At 39.8% G+C, this 18,345-nt stretch overlaps 1 protein-coding gene across 2 annotated transcripts in view; it reads left to right on the top strand.

Annotated features, from left to right (window-relative positions):
• The window catches only part of LOC130920695 (cAMP-specific 3',5'-cyclic phosphodiesterase 4C-like), a 39,680-nt gene that overhangs the window by 6,738 nt on the left and 14,597 nt on the right, over positions 1 to 18,345 (top strand). Inside the window, exons 2-6 of one of the 2 annotated variants that reach the window (XM_057844075.1) lie at positions 944 to 1,638; positions 5,457 to 5,594; positions 11,625 to 11,752; positions 11,828 to 12,010; positions 16,707 to 16,746. In XM_057844075.1, coding sequence (XP_057700058.1) covers positions 1,597 to 1,638; positions 5,457 to 5,594; positions 11,625 to 11,752; positions 11,828 to 12,010; positions 16,707 to 16,746 — 531 coding nt within the window. In that variant the 5' untranslated portion in view covers positions 944 to 1,596. Of the gene's footprint in view, positions 1 to 943; positions 1,639 to 5,456; positions 5,595 to 5,691; positions 6,685 to 11,624; positions 11,753 to 11,827; positions 12,011 to 16,706; positions 16,747 to 18,345 lie in introns of those variants that run through there. The other variant, XM_057844076.1, reaches the window with a different exon arrangement.

The following is an 18,345-nucleotide window of genomic DNA, read 5'->3' as shown; positions in this document are numbered from 1 at the left end:
TATTTATTTATTTTTTTTTAAGTGCCATTTGCTCTGGGTCCGCAGAGAGGTGTGCCGTGGTCCGGTTGTGGACCACGGTCCAGTAATTTAGGACCCAGGCTATACTTGAAAACGGTTTTAAAACAAGCCATTCATTGAAGGTGCACTTTCTACTACACGACGCGCCTTATAGTGCTGAAAATACGGTAAATGTTTTTTTTTTTTCGCAGTGCATCCTATAGAGAATGACGCACCACCTGACTACTCTGTTGTACGAGGCCGCCTCATGTTTAACTTCAATTACAATATTAATGAATTAGAAGAATGTTTGTGTCATGTTTTTCCTCTTACATAAACAATATTAAAAGTAAACATTTATTTTCCTCTCCCATCTTTTTCCAAACATTTTGGAAAAAGCTCTAGCGAGCCACTAGGGCAGCGCTAAAGAGTCGCATGTGACTCTAGAACCGTGGGTTGCTGACCCCTGGCTTAATCCCTGTAATAATTCAAATGTATGCTTTGAAGAATTATTTTTAGACGTGTGGTTGCCTTCTGTTTGAAAAAATATACGCCCTTGCACTTGAAAAATGTATTGTTTGTTAATTATATAAGCTTACATAATCTTTTGTTTCAGTATGAGGGGAAGAAAGTAGACCTTGTTCCTTCCTCTTGTTGTTGTCTACGTTGTATTATTTTGCTGTAAAAGAAAGCAAGATGTCTGTGACTGCAGTACGTTCATATAAGCTTATATATAAACGTACAGTATATGTATAGACCTGTATGACCTTGCCGTAGGAGAAACAGGGAAGCCGTCATTCTGGATTTTGAAATGCTTTTCCTGTCTTTTGTTGACGAAACGGTTCCTATCTCTCCCCTAATCTCTTACAGCATGTCTAGTTCAGCTGAAGAATGCTTCAAAAGTGGATGCTAAAAGTGACCTTGAATGTTTGTTGCTCCCTCACAGGAAGAAGAGAAGAGACGCTCAAGCAACTTGTGACCTTGCCAGATGTCTTGCAAGCAGTGATGCTCGACATCTCCAAAAATGAGCGCGGACCACGCGGCTTCCCAATTTCTTCAGCGGATCACGGGCACATTTTGACGAGGTCGGAACTATGCAAAGACGATTCCCTGTCGTATTAGCGGATTTGGGGATATGTTTCTTCCCGAAGTCTTCCAGCTGCGCCATCATGGACCATAACCGGGGTGTGCTGTTGCCTCGCCCGACCAAAGCGGGACCGTGTGGTGGAGCTACACGCCAGAAACGCTGTTTGTTCTGACATGGAGTGAACTCTGCGGATTGTGCGCTTCTGTTGCAAAAAAAAAACCAAGCAATCAAAAATAAACAAAAAAAAAAAAAAGACGGCGGCTTGGAGGGGGTTTTGTGGCACCGAGAGGTCTGGTTTTGCCAATTGAGGTGTTGGGATAACCTCAATGGACACAGACGGCGACCCGGTGTGACACGCAAAAAATACAACCGCCCCCTCCCAATCTCCGAAGCCCTTTGACCCAGGTTTAACCTCGGAGTGTCCCTTTACCTCTCCGGTCCTGGCTCTCCACCTGCTCTGCTGCCTGGGTTCCGGAACGCTCCGCCCTGGGGCCCAGAACGAGCCAATCAGGATGAAGAAGAGCCGCAGCGTACTGTCAGTAACTGGAGAAGAGGTGAGGTGGCGCAGTCATTTGAGATTTGAAATTATTATTTTTAGGTGAGCAATAACTTTGTCTTAAAGGGATTCACGGATAGAAAGAATTGTAGTTCTTAAAAGATAAATGTTATTATGAGTTAAAATAATTTGATATTGAAACCCCTCTTGATGTTTTCATTTTTATATACAGTGCCCTCCATAATTATTGGCACCCCTGGTTAAGATGTGTTTTTTTATAGGGCTGTCAAACGATTAAAATTTTTAATCGAGTTAATTAGAGCTTAAAAATTAATTAATCGTAATTAATCGCAATTACTCGCAATTCAAACCGTCTATAAAATATGCCATATTTTTCTGTAAATTATATATATATTCTGTAAAATAAATTGTTGGAATGGAAAGATAAGACACAAGATGGATATATACATTCAACACACGGTACATAAGGACTGTAGTGGGCATTTCACTGTCTGTCTATGCTGTCCTCACTCCGAAGCGTCTACTTTTTCCAAAGCTAGACAGCTAGTGAACGACACCTTAATAATTCTTCTTCCTTTTTCATCTGATTTATTAATAAAATGGCCTCAAACCATTGTCCTCTTTAGACCGTCGTAAAACTACAAAATAAAAGTACACAAGCATTGCATTAGCAACAACGTTAGCTTAGCATGCTATACAGGTTCACTAAACAAACAAAAAGCGTCTCATACAAAAAATATAACATTTCGCTTACTAAAATAATATGTACATTCTTTACAACAACCATACTTACAGACAAATCTTGTCCAAGGATCATATAAGCACAACATTATCAGCCCGAGAAGTCGTGCAGCCATAATGAACTGGTAAGAAAACAATAAACCATGTCGCAAAGCGACCACAAGAGTTCGCTGTTGGACAGCATAAAAAGCCTTGCTGTAAAACTTACCAAAAGGCAGAATACTTTCTGAGCGGGACATGTGCGTTAATTGCGTCAAATATTTTAACGTGATTAATTTTAAAAATTAATTACCACGCGTTAACGCGATAATTTTGACAGCCCTAGTTTTTTAGCTTCTAATATTTTTTTTTTTTTTCAAATAATATGGGACCATAATGGAAAAAAAGAGAAAAATCCAACCTTCAATACTAGTGCATTTATTCAATGGGGAAAAAATCCCACATAAAGAAATAATTATTTGACATCAGATAATGTGTGTCACAATTATTAGCACCCCTGGTGTTAATACTTTGTACAACCCCCTTTTGCCAACAAAACAAGGTCTGGGGACTGAGATGGCCATGGGAGGAGCTTGATTTTGTGTCTGGTGAACCATCTCTGTGTAGATTTGGCCATATGTTTAGGGTCATTGTCTTTCTGAAAGACCCAGTGACGACCCATCTTCAGCTTTCGGGCAGAGGGCAACAGATTTTGGTTTAAAATGTCCTGGTATTTCAAAGCATTCATGATGCCATGCACCCTAACAAGGTTCCCAGGGCCTTGGAAGCGAAACAGCCCCACAGCATCACTGACTCACCCTCAACTTTTAGTCCAAAAATACATTGAATCAACATTGACAGAAAAGCACATATTGTGGAGTCTAAAAGGACAACGGCAACTTTGTGATGGTAATACACACTCAGCAAGAAAACCAAAAATGTAAAAGTTGTCCGAGAGTTTAAGATGACGCTCGCCACGCTAAATGTTAGCACTAATGCTAATGCTATGCTAATGCTACGAGTTACTTTTAGTGTATGAAGCAAAATTGCATGTTCTCTTTTGCCAAGATAAGGAATCAAATCGCACCATGCTTGAAGCACATCTTAACAGTGGTGAGGATGGGATGAAGGGGCAGCACCTCTCACGTGAGTAACACGATCCACGTCCCATATGAAAATGTCACGCAACATATGACAGAAACTATGTTGCATTTTAATCTCGTTGTCGTCTCGTCAGATGAAAATTGGCATTCATCTTGTTATGTTTTAGTCCCTCAAGCCATGTGCTTATTTCATTATCGTCGCGTCATCGTCAAGAAAAAAAATTGTTCGTCGACAAAATATTTTTGTTATCGTCATCCTTGACGAAAACGACAATGCTTCGCATAGTAAAGTTTTGCTTAATTTAATTTTATTTCATTTATTGATGTAGCGATAAACTGTTTTACGTTCAGTTTTATATATTTTTTTATGATTATAAATTATTATTATTTATTTTAAGTTTTTTTAAGATTTAGATATTAAGATTAAAACAATTATAAACTGATAAATGCTAAAAAATTAAGACATTAAAGTGAACTAGATACATTTTGAAACATTTAAAATGAATGGGCAAGTTTTTGTCAAATATCTGGGAAACCGTACATTTTTTCAAACAATTTTCCTCTGTCACTTTTATTCCCCTTGCCGTCCCGGAATTTTTGATGCCCAAATTGTGTGATTTGGTCAAAAACTGAAGGAGTAGATAAACTTTGAAACTTTTCTTTTTTTCCCATTCAAAATGAATGGGCAAGTTTTTGGCAAATTTCCAGGGAACCGTAAATGTTTTCCAAATTCTGTGCTTAAGTTTTTATGCCCCTCACCGTCCTGGAATTTTTGATGCCCCAATTGTGTGATTTGGTCAAAAATTGTAGGACTGGATACATTTAAAAAAAAAATTTCCCATTCAAAGTGAATGGGCAAGTTTTTAACAAATTTCCAGGGAACCGTAAATGTTTTCCAAATTCTGTGATTAATTTTTATGCCCCTCACCGTCCTGGAATTTTTAATACCTAAATTATGTAATTTGGTCAAAAATTGTAGGACTAGATACATTTTGAAAATTGCTTTTTTTTCGGAAAATTGCCGTGCTCGGCGCAATGGAAAATTTTCCGGAGCCGTTCGAAAAATTCCCTACGTCGCGCGAAAATTCCGGACGTGTTGATATTCGAACGGTGCCAATCGGTCAAGCGGTTCGGGCTGCGCGGTGCGCCGAAGGAATCCCATTCAAAAAAAAAAACAAAAACAGAATAACACTATCCGGGTCTTTTTCAAAGAACCAGATAATAAAAACTGAAATACACCCTAGTTATGGCCCTGAATAACACTATAAAGTTTTTTTTTTAATTCATAGTATTCAACTCATTGTCTGCCATTGACAATGATCGACACCCAATTTATTTAAACTGGGAGGATTGGCATTTAATGGTTATCTTTCAGTCTGGGAAAGATTGCTGACAGCCCTCCCAGTCAAAATGCATCGGACGTCTAACGCTGTTAATGGCAGCTAATCAGGTAAATGTAGAAATGTCTGCAGTTAAAGACGTGTTTACACTCACACATTCTGACCTTCCTTTGTGCACGTTGTGAAGGTCTGAGCACAGGAATCCACTTAGATGACGCTTGGATGCGTTCATCCTGGATAAAAGGACACACAGCATAGCATGCATTATTTAAACAGGCTTTTATTGATCCAACTCGGCAAATGCCTTTCTGTAAGTGACTCGACATATTTATATACAATTTGCGTGCGAGAGCATCCTTCTAAATCTGCTCTGGACGACAACATGAAGCGCAGCATGGGAGCAACACGGCGTGGTTGCCTAGCAACTGCTACCGTTCCCCCCCAAGTGTTTTGTTGCTACGATGCTGCAGTGCAGATCAGCCTCCGAGAGCGGACGGTCTTCTCGTTCACATGCACACACACGCAGATACAGTACGTCTGTATGCAAAAACACACAGTACATACAATATGTCTTTACACATAAAGATAAACATTTGCATTATTATTCCCTATGATGCAGCAACGTGCTTGTGTGTTATTGTGTAATCATACACTGGGTACATGAAGACATGTGTCTGTTCTGTTGTTGTCAGGGTGAGGACGCTCCCAAAACAGTTGGCGGAGGGGAAAAGGCGGAGTCGCCACGCTACAGCAGATCCTACACGTCCGGGGCTACACTGGGGGCGGAGCTACGCAGGGGGAGGAGCAGGAGACTCTCGTCGAGTCTACAGGTAGTCAATGTATCGCACTTGCACACTGCCGTGGCCTGGCCAGTGGGGCGGGCAACTAAGGGGTTGCAATGCCCCCCCTCCCCCATATTAATTCACTGCAGATTGTCATAACGACTCCCTCATTAGTGTGTGTTGGTTCAACCATTAATAACATGAAAAAGAAACTAGAGATGTCCCGATCCGATATTTGGATCGGATCGGACGCCGATATGGGCAAAAAAATGCGCATCGGTATCGGATCGGAATACGGGAAAAATTCTGATCCAGACTTCCAATCCAGTTTTTTTAAAAGTCCGGTCCGGGTTTTCCAGTGCACCGATTTATATAATCCATTCCAGTTTTTGCTTCGGTTTCCCTAAAATCCGGTCCGCATTTTACAGCACACTTCAACACACTACATTTACATTACCGTCTCCCAATTTACCGAGAGACTTTATCGGTAAAAATGTCAGCTGTGTGGGATCATTTCACCTTAAAGGACGACAAAGACGAAGAGGCAGAGAGCACCATATGCCACAATAAAGTCAAGCGTAGTAGTAAAGCTGTAAGAAGTTTTAATGCAACCAACCTAATCAAGCATTTAGCAAAATACCACCACAAACAATATGAGGAGTATTTTTGAGGAGTATTTTTATAATAGTTCAAAAGTTACCTAGTGTTGCTTTAATCTATAAATATATATTAATGGAACTTTGTGTGTTGTGGTTGTGTCTGTCTATGTGTGTTTGTACTCCGAAACGGCTGGGCAGAATGCACATAATGTGTCTGGGAATGTTTGTAGATGGGTTTGATCTCTGTAGGCCTCCATTTAGTGCTTAAAAATAATTCGGAACTCCAAAATTTAGCATAGAAAATGCGACCAGATTGTGGAGGCGACAGCGCCATCTTTTGGGCAAAAGATGGGTCTCTTGCAACGGCATTATCGCTTTTGGCTTTCTAACTTTACGCTTTCATGTACAAATTTAAACGTGCTGTGATGTTATGTTGTGGCTTTGAGTATTCCTTAACAAGACGCTGTATATATATAAAATTTCCTGAATATTAATAAGGGATTGATTCATTTCGGCTTGATAACTTCATCTCCATAAAGGTGAGTTTGTGTGGCTGTCTGTGTGTTCGTGTTTTATGGACGCCGAAACGGCTGGGCGGATTTTGACCAAATTTTATACAGTTGTACTTTATGTGTCTAGGAGTGTTCTTAAGCTAGGTCCATACCACATGTCTTAATGCACAATTCCGATTTTTAGTCATATGTTTTTTTTGTGTGCCTGTTCAGACTGCCCTTGTCCATTGAGCAAGCTCAAGTATTACGCATGCGCACTAACTCGCAGTCCGACAAGCGCTTAGCAAACTGACCCGCATACGCAGAAGCATCAAAACCAATGATTACACATGCTGGGTCTGTATCATTCTAGGGTGATCATATTTTGATTTGCAAAAAGAGGAAACAAATTACAGAGATAAATATTCCCTGCTTAGTTTTATATTCCACATGCACTGCATGTGTGTACGCCATGCACGCACAATGCGTCCAAGACGCGCACAGTTTGCCACGACTCTCGGCCATGCAAGCAATATTGAAATACAATAATGCTCATTTAGCACATTGAAAAAAAACGAACATTCTCAGGCTTGGCTTAGATTTTTTTTAATGAGTGGTTTCAAGCCAACTTTTCCAAAAAAGCTGAGTTCAAGCTTGGCGCTAACGCTAATGTACAGTTCCATCGCTGCTGTACTCCATGCCTCTCGCTCTTTGCTGACGTAATTGCTGCATGAATTCCGATTTGGGAGATTTCACAGTTTAGACTAGGGTTGGCAGACCTGTTAAGTTTCACGATTTGGTCGGGAGACTCCCGATTTTGACCCCAATGCTCACGCCTCACGATTAGAAAGCCAAATCTCCCGATTTTCCAAAAATGTCAATTTTTTTTTTTTTTTTAACGTTTTTGTTTGTCACCGTTTTGTAACGATACCATTCGGCCCGATTCGGAAAGTGACCAACAACGAATAGCCTGGCCGTCTCCGACTTCCCTGCCCTCACTCCCCTTCAGAGCTGGAAAAGCCCAACCAATCATCTGACAGGGAGGGAAGAGGCGAAGCACCACCGACTTTCCAAGATGCTGGCACTAATAAACCGGCTTTTAGACTGGTTCAAGTCTTTATTTTGGAAGGAAGAGATGGAGCTGACCCTGGTCGGCCTCCGGTATTCGGGAAAAACGACGTTCGTCAACGTAATTGCCGTAAGTCTTACCTGCCAGCGATAGCTAACTAGCGTAATGCTAATAGCATTAGAGCTAATGATGGGAGAACGATGAGGAAAAGTCGCTGCTTTACTCTGTGTTTTCGTGGATCAAACATCATGGAATATTAAACCACTGCGGTCCTACCCCCACAATATATGAATTTAAGTGAGAAAGCATATCGTTACTTACTTGAAGTTTAATCATTTAGATTCGCTATTATGCTAAAGCTAAAGTGTATACTATACACTTTATTACATTATATCATTATTACTGTGCTGAAACAAAAAATATAGTTTCAATTCTAGGTTACAATTCAATTAAAAAACTGCCATGACAAAGATACTTTTAAAAACAAATATGATTAATTTTCTAAATGATGTAATTAATGTTTTTAATGTTGCTGATTTAGTCTGACGAAACCCTAATTGGAGTGATGGTTGATGAGATGAAGAGGCTGCTGAGGAAGCTGATGTCCAAATTTGTGCAAATGGATGTGATCAGGAAAGCTGAGGATATCCTAGATGTTGATTACAGGAACAAGGAGAACTGGCATGACACAGGCAACATAGCAGTATCACATGATGCCAGACAATACATGGAGCAAGTTGAAGACTATCTCTGATGCCACCAAAAAGAGGTTCTTTGACAGTGTAGTTAATTTTTACACAAGTGTTGTGACCAAAATGAACTTGAAAAAAAATGGTTGTATTTTGTTTTAGCGATTGTCGCGCGCGCGCGCGTCATCGGGGTTGGCAAACAGAAATCTCCCTATTTGCAATTTCTACAACTTAACAGGTATGGGTTGGTATTCTCTGGCATGAATCTAATTCAATATGTATCTAGATTAGGGTTGCTACCTTTCAGAAATAGAAATAAGGGACGCCCCCCCTCGCGCCCAAAGCCTTACGGGCGAAAAAAAGGGGCATCCCCAAAACCCCTAAAATGCATAAAAATGTATTTTTAGATGAGAAAACTGTATTGTGCACTATGTGGGCATGGCAGTTTCCTTGCAGCAGATTGTTTTGTTTTTTTCTGCAGGTTAGTGAAAACGAAGTTGTGAATATCGTAATTAACATTTGTGTTGTCGGCACTGAATCCGGTCATGTGATCCATTGACAAGCCAAATTTCTTAAGGGAATGTTCCAGGAGAGCTAAAATTCCAGCAGCTGACTCGTCTGCATTCTCTATGAAGTCCAGCATTTTGTTGGTGAGCCCAGACTATGGACTGAAGTACAGGACAGCAAGGGGAAGCTTCTTCCTGCTCAATTTATTCGAGGCATCGGTCTGTATGGAGAATGGGATGGGTGACAAGATCTTGAGCACATCACCCACTGCCTTTGGACCCAGGACTTGTTTCAACAGTGCCTCTTGCTTTGTTCTCCCCAAAGTCATTTTCTTCACCATTTTGGAATCACATAAAAATCTTTTTATTGAGCCTGTGTCCACAGTCAGCACTATTGTAGCTCTGGCTGGCTACGTTTTACTGTGTGGTATACCTGTGTCACCTCAGCTGCAGTAATTTAGAGGGTAGGAGTGGGATGATGTCAAATTCAGTGTTTTATTCAGTGTTTATTTGCTGTTAATCTGTTAGGAATGATTCCAAATGAGGAGCATTAGTTAGCGTAACAAAATATGATGTTCTTTATGGGTACATAAATTCATTCCATATTGATTGATAATAAATGCCTGTTTCCAAAAAAAAAAAAAAAACATTCCTGAAAATAATCAACCATAGTAGCAACTGAAATAGCCTAGCTATGCTCCTATTAATGCAAGATTTATGAAGGTAAATATACAGTGCCTTGCAAAAGTATTCGGCCCCCTTGAGCCTTGCAACCTTTCGCCACATTTCAGGCTTCAAACATAAAGATATAAAATTTTAATTTTTTGTCAAGAATCAACAAGTGGGACACAATCATGAAGTGGAACAAAATTTATTGGATAATTTAAACTTTTTTAACAAATAAAAAACTGAAAAGTGGGGCGTGCAATATTATTCGGCCCCCTTACTTTGTAGCGCCACCTTTTGCTCCAATTACAGCTGCAAGTCGCTTGGGGTATGTTTCTATCAGTTTTGCACATCGAGAGACTGACATTCTTGCCCATTCTTCCTTGCAAAACAGCTCGAGCTCAATGAGGTTAGATGGAGAGTGTTTGTGAACAGCAGTCTTCAGCTCTTTCCACAGATTCTCGATTGGATTCAGGTCTGGACTTTGACTTGGCCATTCTAACACCTGGATACGTTTATTTTTTAACCATTCCATTGTAGATTTGGCTTTATGTTTTGGATCTTTGTCCTGTTGGAAGATAAATCTCCGTCCCAGTCTCAGGTCTTGTGCAGATACCAACAGGTTTTCTTCCAGAATGTTCCTGTATTTGGCTGCATCCATCTTCCTGTCAATTTTAACCATCTTCCCTGTCCCTGCTGAAGAAAAGCAGGCCCAAACCATGATGCTGCCACCACCATGTTTGACAGTGGGGATGGTGTGTTCAGGGTGATGAGCTGTGTTGCTTTTACGCCAAACATATCGTTTTGCATTGTGGCCAAAAAGTTCAATTTTGGTTTCATCTGACCAGAGCCACATGTTTGGTGTGTCTCCCAGGTGGCTTGTGGCAAACTTTAAACGAGACTTTTTATGGATATCTTTGAGAAATGGCTTTCTTCTTGCCACTCTTCCATAAAGGCCAGATTTGTGCAGTGTACGACTGATTGTTGTCCTATGGACAGACTCTCCCACCTCAGCTGTAGATCTCTACAGTTCATCCAGAGTGATCATGGGCCTCTTGGCCGCATCTCTGATCAGTTTTCTCCTTGTTTGAGAAGAAAGTTTGGAAGGACGGCCGGGTCTTGGTAGATTTGCAGTGGTCTGATGCTCCTTCCATTTCAATATGATGGCTTGCACAGTGCTCCTTGAGATGTTAAAAGCTTGGGAAATCTTTTTGTATCCAAATCCGGCTTTAAACTTCTCCACAACAGTATCTCAGACCTGCCTGGTGTGTTCCTTGGTTTTCATAATGCTCTCTGCACTTTAAACAGAACCCTGAGACTATCACAGAGCAGGTGCATTTATACGGAGACTTGATTGCACACAGGTGGATTCTATTTATCATCATCGGTCATTTCGGACAACATTGGATCATTCAGAGATCCTCACTGAACTTCTGGAGTGAGTTTGCTGCACTGAAAGTAAAGGGGCCGAATAATATTGCACGCCCCACTTTTCAGTTTTTTATTTGTTAAAAAAGTTTAAATTATCCAATAAATGTTCCACTTCACGATTGTGTCCAACTTGTTCTTGATTCTTGACAAAAAAATTAAATTTCATATCTTTATGTTTGAAGCCTGAAATGTGGCGAAAGGTTGCAAGATTCAAGGGGGCCGAATACCTTTGCAAGGCACTGTATACAACACTTTGCACGTAGGCTGAACTCTTCTTAAAAAGGTGCGAGCAGTGACCATACGAACAACGTAACTTTACAGGAAACGATTGCGTAACATAAATGAAACTAAGTTTCTGGTGTAAGTAAACACACCAACTGAGAAAAAAGGATTTTCTGGAATATTGGAGACTTCGCTTGTTGCTTGTATCGTGGAAATTTGTTTGCATTGTGAGACTTGTTTTCTCTAGTGATGATGTTTGTATCATGAAAAACTCGTAAGGTGAGGTGCTCGTATCATGAGGATCCACTGGACTGGTGAAAGGCAAATACAACATACATTTTTATGTTGTCTTTCGGTTATTGCTCTTTCCTCCAAAAGTTACTTGAGTAAATATTCATGCTCCAGGTTCCCTGCTGGCTTCGCCCTCGTGACCGCACTCGCTCGCCAGAAATCCTTGGCAATATGTCGCGTCCCACAACGCTGCCTCTTCGCATTCCGCCGCGCATCTCCATCACGCAAGCAGACGCCGACAGGTTGGCACGCCGCCTTCGCCGCCTTCGCCGCCTCCGTGTTCCTATCGCCTTCTCTAACGTTCTAACACTTTGCAGTTATGACGGAGAAAACGGTGTCTCCCCCGCTCACACGCCGCTGGGCTCGCAGAGTCCGGGACTCACGCTCAACACGTCCTTCCCCCAGAGCCAGAGGAGGGAGTCCTTCCTCTACCGCTCGGATTCGGACTACGACATGTCGCCCAAGACCGTTTCGCGAAACTCATCATTGGCGAGTGAAGGGTGAGAGGTCGTTCGATGTACTCCCTGAACAACTCACAAAAAGTTGGGCTTTCGAGTTTTGTTCTGTTTGAAACGAATATGCACATAAGCACACTATTATTCATAAGAATCTGTCAGTCTGTCTTCTTTTAATTAGAGACTATGACTCAGTTGATTGGTAGGAGGTTGTATGTTTGCCAGAGGATGAAAAAGTTTATATTTTTTGAGAGATTAGTCAACAAAGGCCTCAAAATCGGTTCAGCGTGGCCATCGACTTCACTATCAGTTGACGGGCAACATCACCCAATGTCCAATATTCATTTACAGTACTTGCAATATTCTATGTGCAATATTTACTCACGTACAATATTCAACGCCTTCACTGTGAAACTGCTGCTACTTCACTTCGATTATTTGCACTGCCTGAACATAGGACTAGCTCATACGCATTTTATATTTATGTTTATTTAGATTTCATACTTCCACATCACTTTTGAGATTTTAACTAGTGCTGTCAAAATTATCGCGTTAACGGGCGTTAATGAATTTTTAAAATTAATCACGTTAAAATATTTGACGCAATTAACGCAGGTGCCCCGCTCAGACAGATTTAAATGACAGTACAGTGAAACGCTCACTTGTTGTGTTTTATGGAGTTTTGCCGCCCTCTGCTGGCGCGTGGGTGCAACTGATTTTATATGCTTCAGCACCCATGAGCATTGTGTAAGTAGTTATTGACATCAACAATGGCGGGCTACTAGTTTATTTTTTGATTGAAAATTTGACAAATTTTATTAAAACGAAAACATTAAGAGCAGTTTTAATATAAAATTTCTATAACTTGTACTAACATTTTTCTTTTAAGAACTACAAGTCTTTCTATCCATGGATCGCTTTAACAGAATGTTAATAATGTTAATGCCATCTTGTTGATTTATTGTTATAATAAACAAATACAGTCCTTATGTACCGTATGTTGAATGTATATATCCATCTTGTGTCTTATCTTTCCATTCCAACAATAATTTATAGAAAAATATGGCATATTTTATAGATGGTTTGAATTGCGATTAATTGAGATTAATTATGATTAATTAATTTTTAAGCTGTAATTAACTCGATTAAAAATTTTAATCGTTTGACAGCCCTAATTTTAACTTATCCTGCACTGTAAACGTAGATGCTTCACTTGAGCAAGCTCCACATTTCATTCTACGACTGTATAATGACAATAAACAGCTATTCTATTCTATAATAAGTTGTGATTGTATATAGAATTTATTAATAATCTATTTTTATATTATTTATAATTGATTCTGCCTGTTTTCCTCAAGTTTTAAGTTTCTGATGTGAAAAATAGAGTGATTTATTTGCTGTTGAAAACTCGCTGTTACAGTGGGGCAAATAAGTATTTAGTCAACCACCAATTGGAAAGATTAGAGAGGCCTGTAATTGTCAACATGGGTAAACCTCAACCATGAGAGACAGAATGTGAAAAAAAAGTGTAAAATTGAAGTCATTTTTTAACATGACTATACAGGCACTTCCAGGAGTTCACGCTCAACACAGAAAGTCCCGGAGTCTCATCTACGTGGTGCTGAATCAATTTTTGGAAATTCCGTGGGTTCCTCTGGTTTGATTATGCAGTTTTAACTACAGTGGGGCAAATAAGTAGTCAACCATTAATTGTGCAGGTTCTCCCACTTGAAAATATAAGAGAGGCCTGTAATTGTCAACATGGGTGAACCTCAACCATGAGAGACAGAATGTGGGGAAAAAAAACAGAAAATCACATTGTTTGATTTTTAAAGAATTTATTTGCAAATCATGGTGGAAAATAAGTATTTGGTAAATACCAAAAGTTCATCTCAATACTTTGTTATGTACCCTTTGCTGGGAATAACGGAGGCCAAATGTTTTCTGTAACTCTTCACAAGCTTTTCACACACTGTTGCTGGTATTTTGGCCCAGTGATGTTTTGGGGCAACACAGACTTTCAACTCCCTCCACAGATTTTCTATGAGGTTGAGATCTGGAGACTGGCTAGACCACTCCAGGACCTTGAAATGCTTCTTACGAAGCCACTCCTTTGTTGCCCTGGCTGTGTGTTTGGCATCATCGTCATGCTGAAAGACCCAACCACGTCTCATCTTCAAAGCCCTTGCTGATGGAAGGAGATTTTCACTCAATATCTCTCCATACATGGCCCCATTCATTCTTTCCTTTACACAGATCAGTCGTCCTGGTCCCTTTGCAGAAAAACAGCCCCTAAGTATGATGTTTCCACCTCCATGCTTCACAGTGGGTATGGTGTTCTTCAGATGCAATTCAGTATTCTTTCTCCTCCAAACACAAGAACCTGTGTTTCTACCAAAAAGTGATATTTTGGTTTCATCTGACCATAACACATTCTCCCAGTCCTCTTCTGGATCATCCAAATGCTCTCTAGCTAACCGCAGACAGGCCTGGACGTGTACTTTCTTCAGCAGGGGGACACGTCTGGCAGTGCAGGATTTGAGTCCCTGGCGGCGCATTTTGTTACTGATAGGAGCCTTTGTTACTGTGGTCCCAGGTCTCTGTAGGTCATTCACTAGGTCCCCCCGTGTGGTCCTGGGATTATTGCTCACTGTTCATGTTATCATTTTGATGCCACGGGGTGAGATCTTGCATGGAGCCCCAGATTGAGGGAGATTATCAGTGGTCTTGTATGTCTTCCATTTCCTAATAAATACTCCCACAGTTGATTTCTTTACACCAAGCGTTTTACCTATTGCAGATTCAGTCTTCCCAGCCTGGTGCAGGTCTACAATTTTGTCTCTGGTGTCCTTCGACGGCTCTTTGGTCTTGGCCATAGTGGAGTTTGGCCTGTGACTGACTGAGGTTGTGGATTGGTGTCTTTTATACCGATAATGAGTTAAAACAGGTGCCATTAATACAGGTAACGAGTGGAGCCTCGTTAGACGAAGTTAGATCTCTTTGACAGCCAGAAATCTTGCTTGTTTGTAGGTGACCGAATACTTATTTTCCACTCTAATTTGGAAAAAAAAATCTTTAAAAATCAAACAATGTGATTACCTGTTTTATTCCCACATTCTGTGTTTCATGGTTGAGGTTTACCCATGTTGACAATTACAGGCCTCTCTAATCTTTTCAAGTAGGAGAACTTGCACAATTGGTGGTTGACTAAATACTTTAGTCAACTTTAAAATACTTTGCCCCACTGTATTTAGAAAAAAAAAACATTAAGTTTAGGGCTGTCAAACGATTAAAATTTTTAATCGAGTTAATTACAGCTTAAAAATCAATTAATCGTAATTAATCGCAATTAATCGCAATTCAAACCATCTATAAAATATGCCATATTTTTCTGTAAATTATTGTTGGAATGGAAAGATAAGACAAGATGGATATATACATTCAACATACGGTACATAAGGACTGTATTTGTTTATTATAACAATAAATCAACAAGATGGCATTAACATTATTAACATTCTGTTAAAGTGATCCATGGATAGAAAGACTTGTAGTTCTTAAAAGATGAATATTAGTACAAGTTATAGAAATGTTATATTAAAACGCCTCTTAATGTTTTCGTTTTAATGAAATTTGTAAAATTTTCAATCAAAAAATAAACTAGTAGCCCTATTCTGTCCTCAATGTGTGTGAGTACACAAATTGACAGATAGCGAACATAAGTTCCAAAAAGAAATCAGACGGTGTGGCAAAGTTGCATGGGCTTTACTGAAGTCATCTCTTTTTGACAGGAGCACGTTTCTTGTATTTTTGTAAAACTGAAAATAACAAGGCAATGTGTCAATAACTTGCATAAATCACAAAATAACATAAAATGTACACACACGTGTCCATTTGAGCAGTAGCACTAGCCAATTAGCTCACAAGCATCTAACAATGTAACTGCATTTCACCATATATGTGAACAACTTCAAATACACATCATCAATAACTATCTAATGCTCATGAATATAAACAAAGGAGGAATATAACTCACAAGCGATGTATGTATTAGACACAAACAGTGTGATGATGATGAGAACTGCCACTGAATACTGGATGCAGACGTTAGCTGGTCTGAATAGCACTGTCTATTAGTGTGAGTTCGCGTCTACATATAATCACGTCAGAAAAGCGCGCCGAAACCCAAATAATCAGCTGCACTGAATCGCCAGCAGAGGGCGACATTACGCCACATAACATATGCAAGTCACACCCAAGCGCCAGCAGAGGGCGGAAAAACTCCATAAAACACAATTAACAAGTTGGCCTTTCACTGTACTGACATTTAAATCTGTCTGAGCGGGCCTAGTGCGTTAATTGCGTCAAATATTTTAACGTGATTAATTAAAAAAATTAATTAACGCCCGTTAACGCGATAATTTTGACAGCCCTAATTAAGTTGCTAATTCGGTATATCTGTAAACGGGGGTTTTCAGGGTAAAACGGACAAATTAAAAATAGTTCGGAGGTTTAGTGCGCCATGAATCTGCTATGGCAGCATATAGACTTATTGTTCTTTCAAACACAGCAGCTGTTTTGGCTTAAAATACATCAGTTTCTTTTAAAGAGGAGTGCAAGAGCAGAAACTGCTTTTTCAGTTTTCTCTGTGTTTTCCGCCACATTCTTTTTGTGAGCGGTGTATGTTCAAACCACTTTATTGTCCATTTACCATTTTTGATTGTTTTTTTGCCTCTTTCAGACACACAGGGGAGGACTTCATCGTTACACCTTTTGCTCAAGTGAGTAAACTTTTGTCACTATTCATCACTCAGATGTTTCCACCAAGCAGTACAGTTCAGTTTGAAACAATTTGGAAAATTAAATTTAGTTTTACTGCAGGTATTTAACATGTTCAAAATAGGATGGACAAACATGCCAACTACCTTGCAATTGTTCACAACATAAATTTTTATTAGATATCATTTCCATATTTTCAGAAATATAAAATCTCTAACATTATTTAATGTTTTGCCACTACAACTTTGGAAAAAAAAAAAAAAGAGTACGCTAACAACACCATAGTCAGCCAGGCTGCTTAGCTCAGATGTCTATATATTGCACTGTTATTGAAATAAACTAGGTTTGAATCCTGTTTAGATGTCAGATTAAATCCAATTAAAATTTTGAGTTCAGACTATTTAACTCTTTCAGTGCCTCTGATGATGATAAATGTTCAAACATGTGGCTCTTTTCAACCTTCTGCTAAGAAGTTAAATTAGTTTGTCACTAGTAGACGTCCAATCCCTTTGAACTGGGAGGGTTGGCAGTCATTCATTCACTGCTAACCCTCACAGTTTAAATGGATTGGACGTCTATTGCTGTCAATATTGCGTTCAATGACAGTCAATGAGCAAAGGAAATACTGTATTTTCTGCACTATAAGGTGCATCGGAGTATAAGGCGCACCTTCAGTGAATGGCCTTTTTTAAAGTTGTTTTCATATATAGGGCTCACCGTATTATAAGGCGCAGTAGTAGTAGTAGTAGTAGTAGTAGTGTTGTCACAGGTTACTTGAAAAAGTAATTTAATTACTGATTACGCCTAAAAAAAAGTAATCTAACTAGTTTACTGATTACTTTATTATCAAAGTAACTAATTTATCGGTTACTTTTTACCAATTTTTCTCCCTTTGTCGCCTCACAATAAGAATGACAACAGATAAATGTCATCCCATGTAGTTGACTTTCTGATAATTAAATTTAAAAGGGAAGATCAGAATTTTTCACATAAGGCTTAATCTTCAAGCGGAGGTTTAATTTGTCGATGGAGTTAATTTCAACCACCATTGACTCGCACTAGCGTAGTCACTCTGGAGCCCTGAAACTTAACAAATAACAGACAAACTGCGTGGAATTTGTGGAAATCAACTCCACCGACAAATTAAACCCCGCTAACTCGAAAGATTAAGCATAGTGTGAAAAATTCCAAATTTAGGGTTTAGGGGTTTGGGTTAATAGCATATCAGTGCCAATGTAAAACAATTCAAATTGACTGCGCAATAATCAACAACACACAAATGAATTGCACAGTGCAAAAAAAACAAAGGTGGGGGGTGGGCGCGAATGTGTGCGCACAACCCGGAAGTACGCCGTACACACACGCGGTCAATTTGGCCACAAAACGTGCCGGCAACTAAGCACTTTGCACACAATCGGACTTACAACACATCCCAAAAGATGCTAACAGAGTGCAACACAAGTATGATGTAAACAGCGGATGCCGACTTCGCAGGGCGAGCGGGCCCGACGACTACCCGCTGTTGCAACGGCAAAGCTACGAAACGGCCGCGCATTTAGCGGCCCCAACCGATCGCTGGAACCCTCCAGAATGAAGGAAAA

Source organism: Corythoichthys intestinalis, chromosome 8 (assembly GCF_030265065.1).
Source record: "Corythoichthys intestinalis isolate RoL2023-P3 chromosome 8, ASM3026506v1, whole genome shotgun sequence".
Classification (NCBI taxonomy): domain Eukaryota; kingdom Metazoa; phylum Chordata; class Actinopteri; order Syngnathiformes; family Syngnathidae; genus Corythoichthys; species Corythoichthys intestinalis.
The sequence above is the reverse complement of the archived record's forward strand: the minus strand, read 5'-3'. Positions and strand labels throughout refer to the sequence as shown.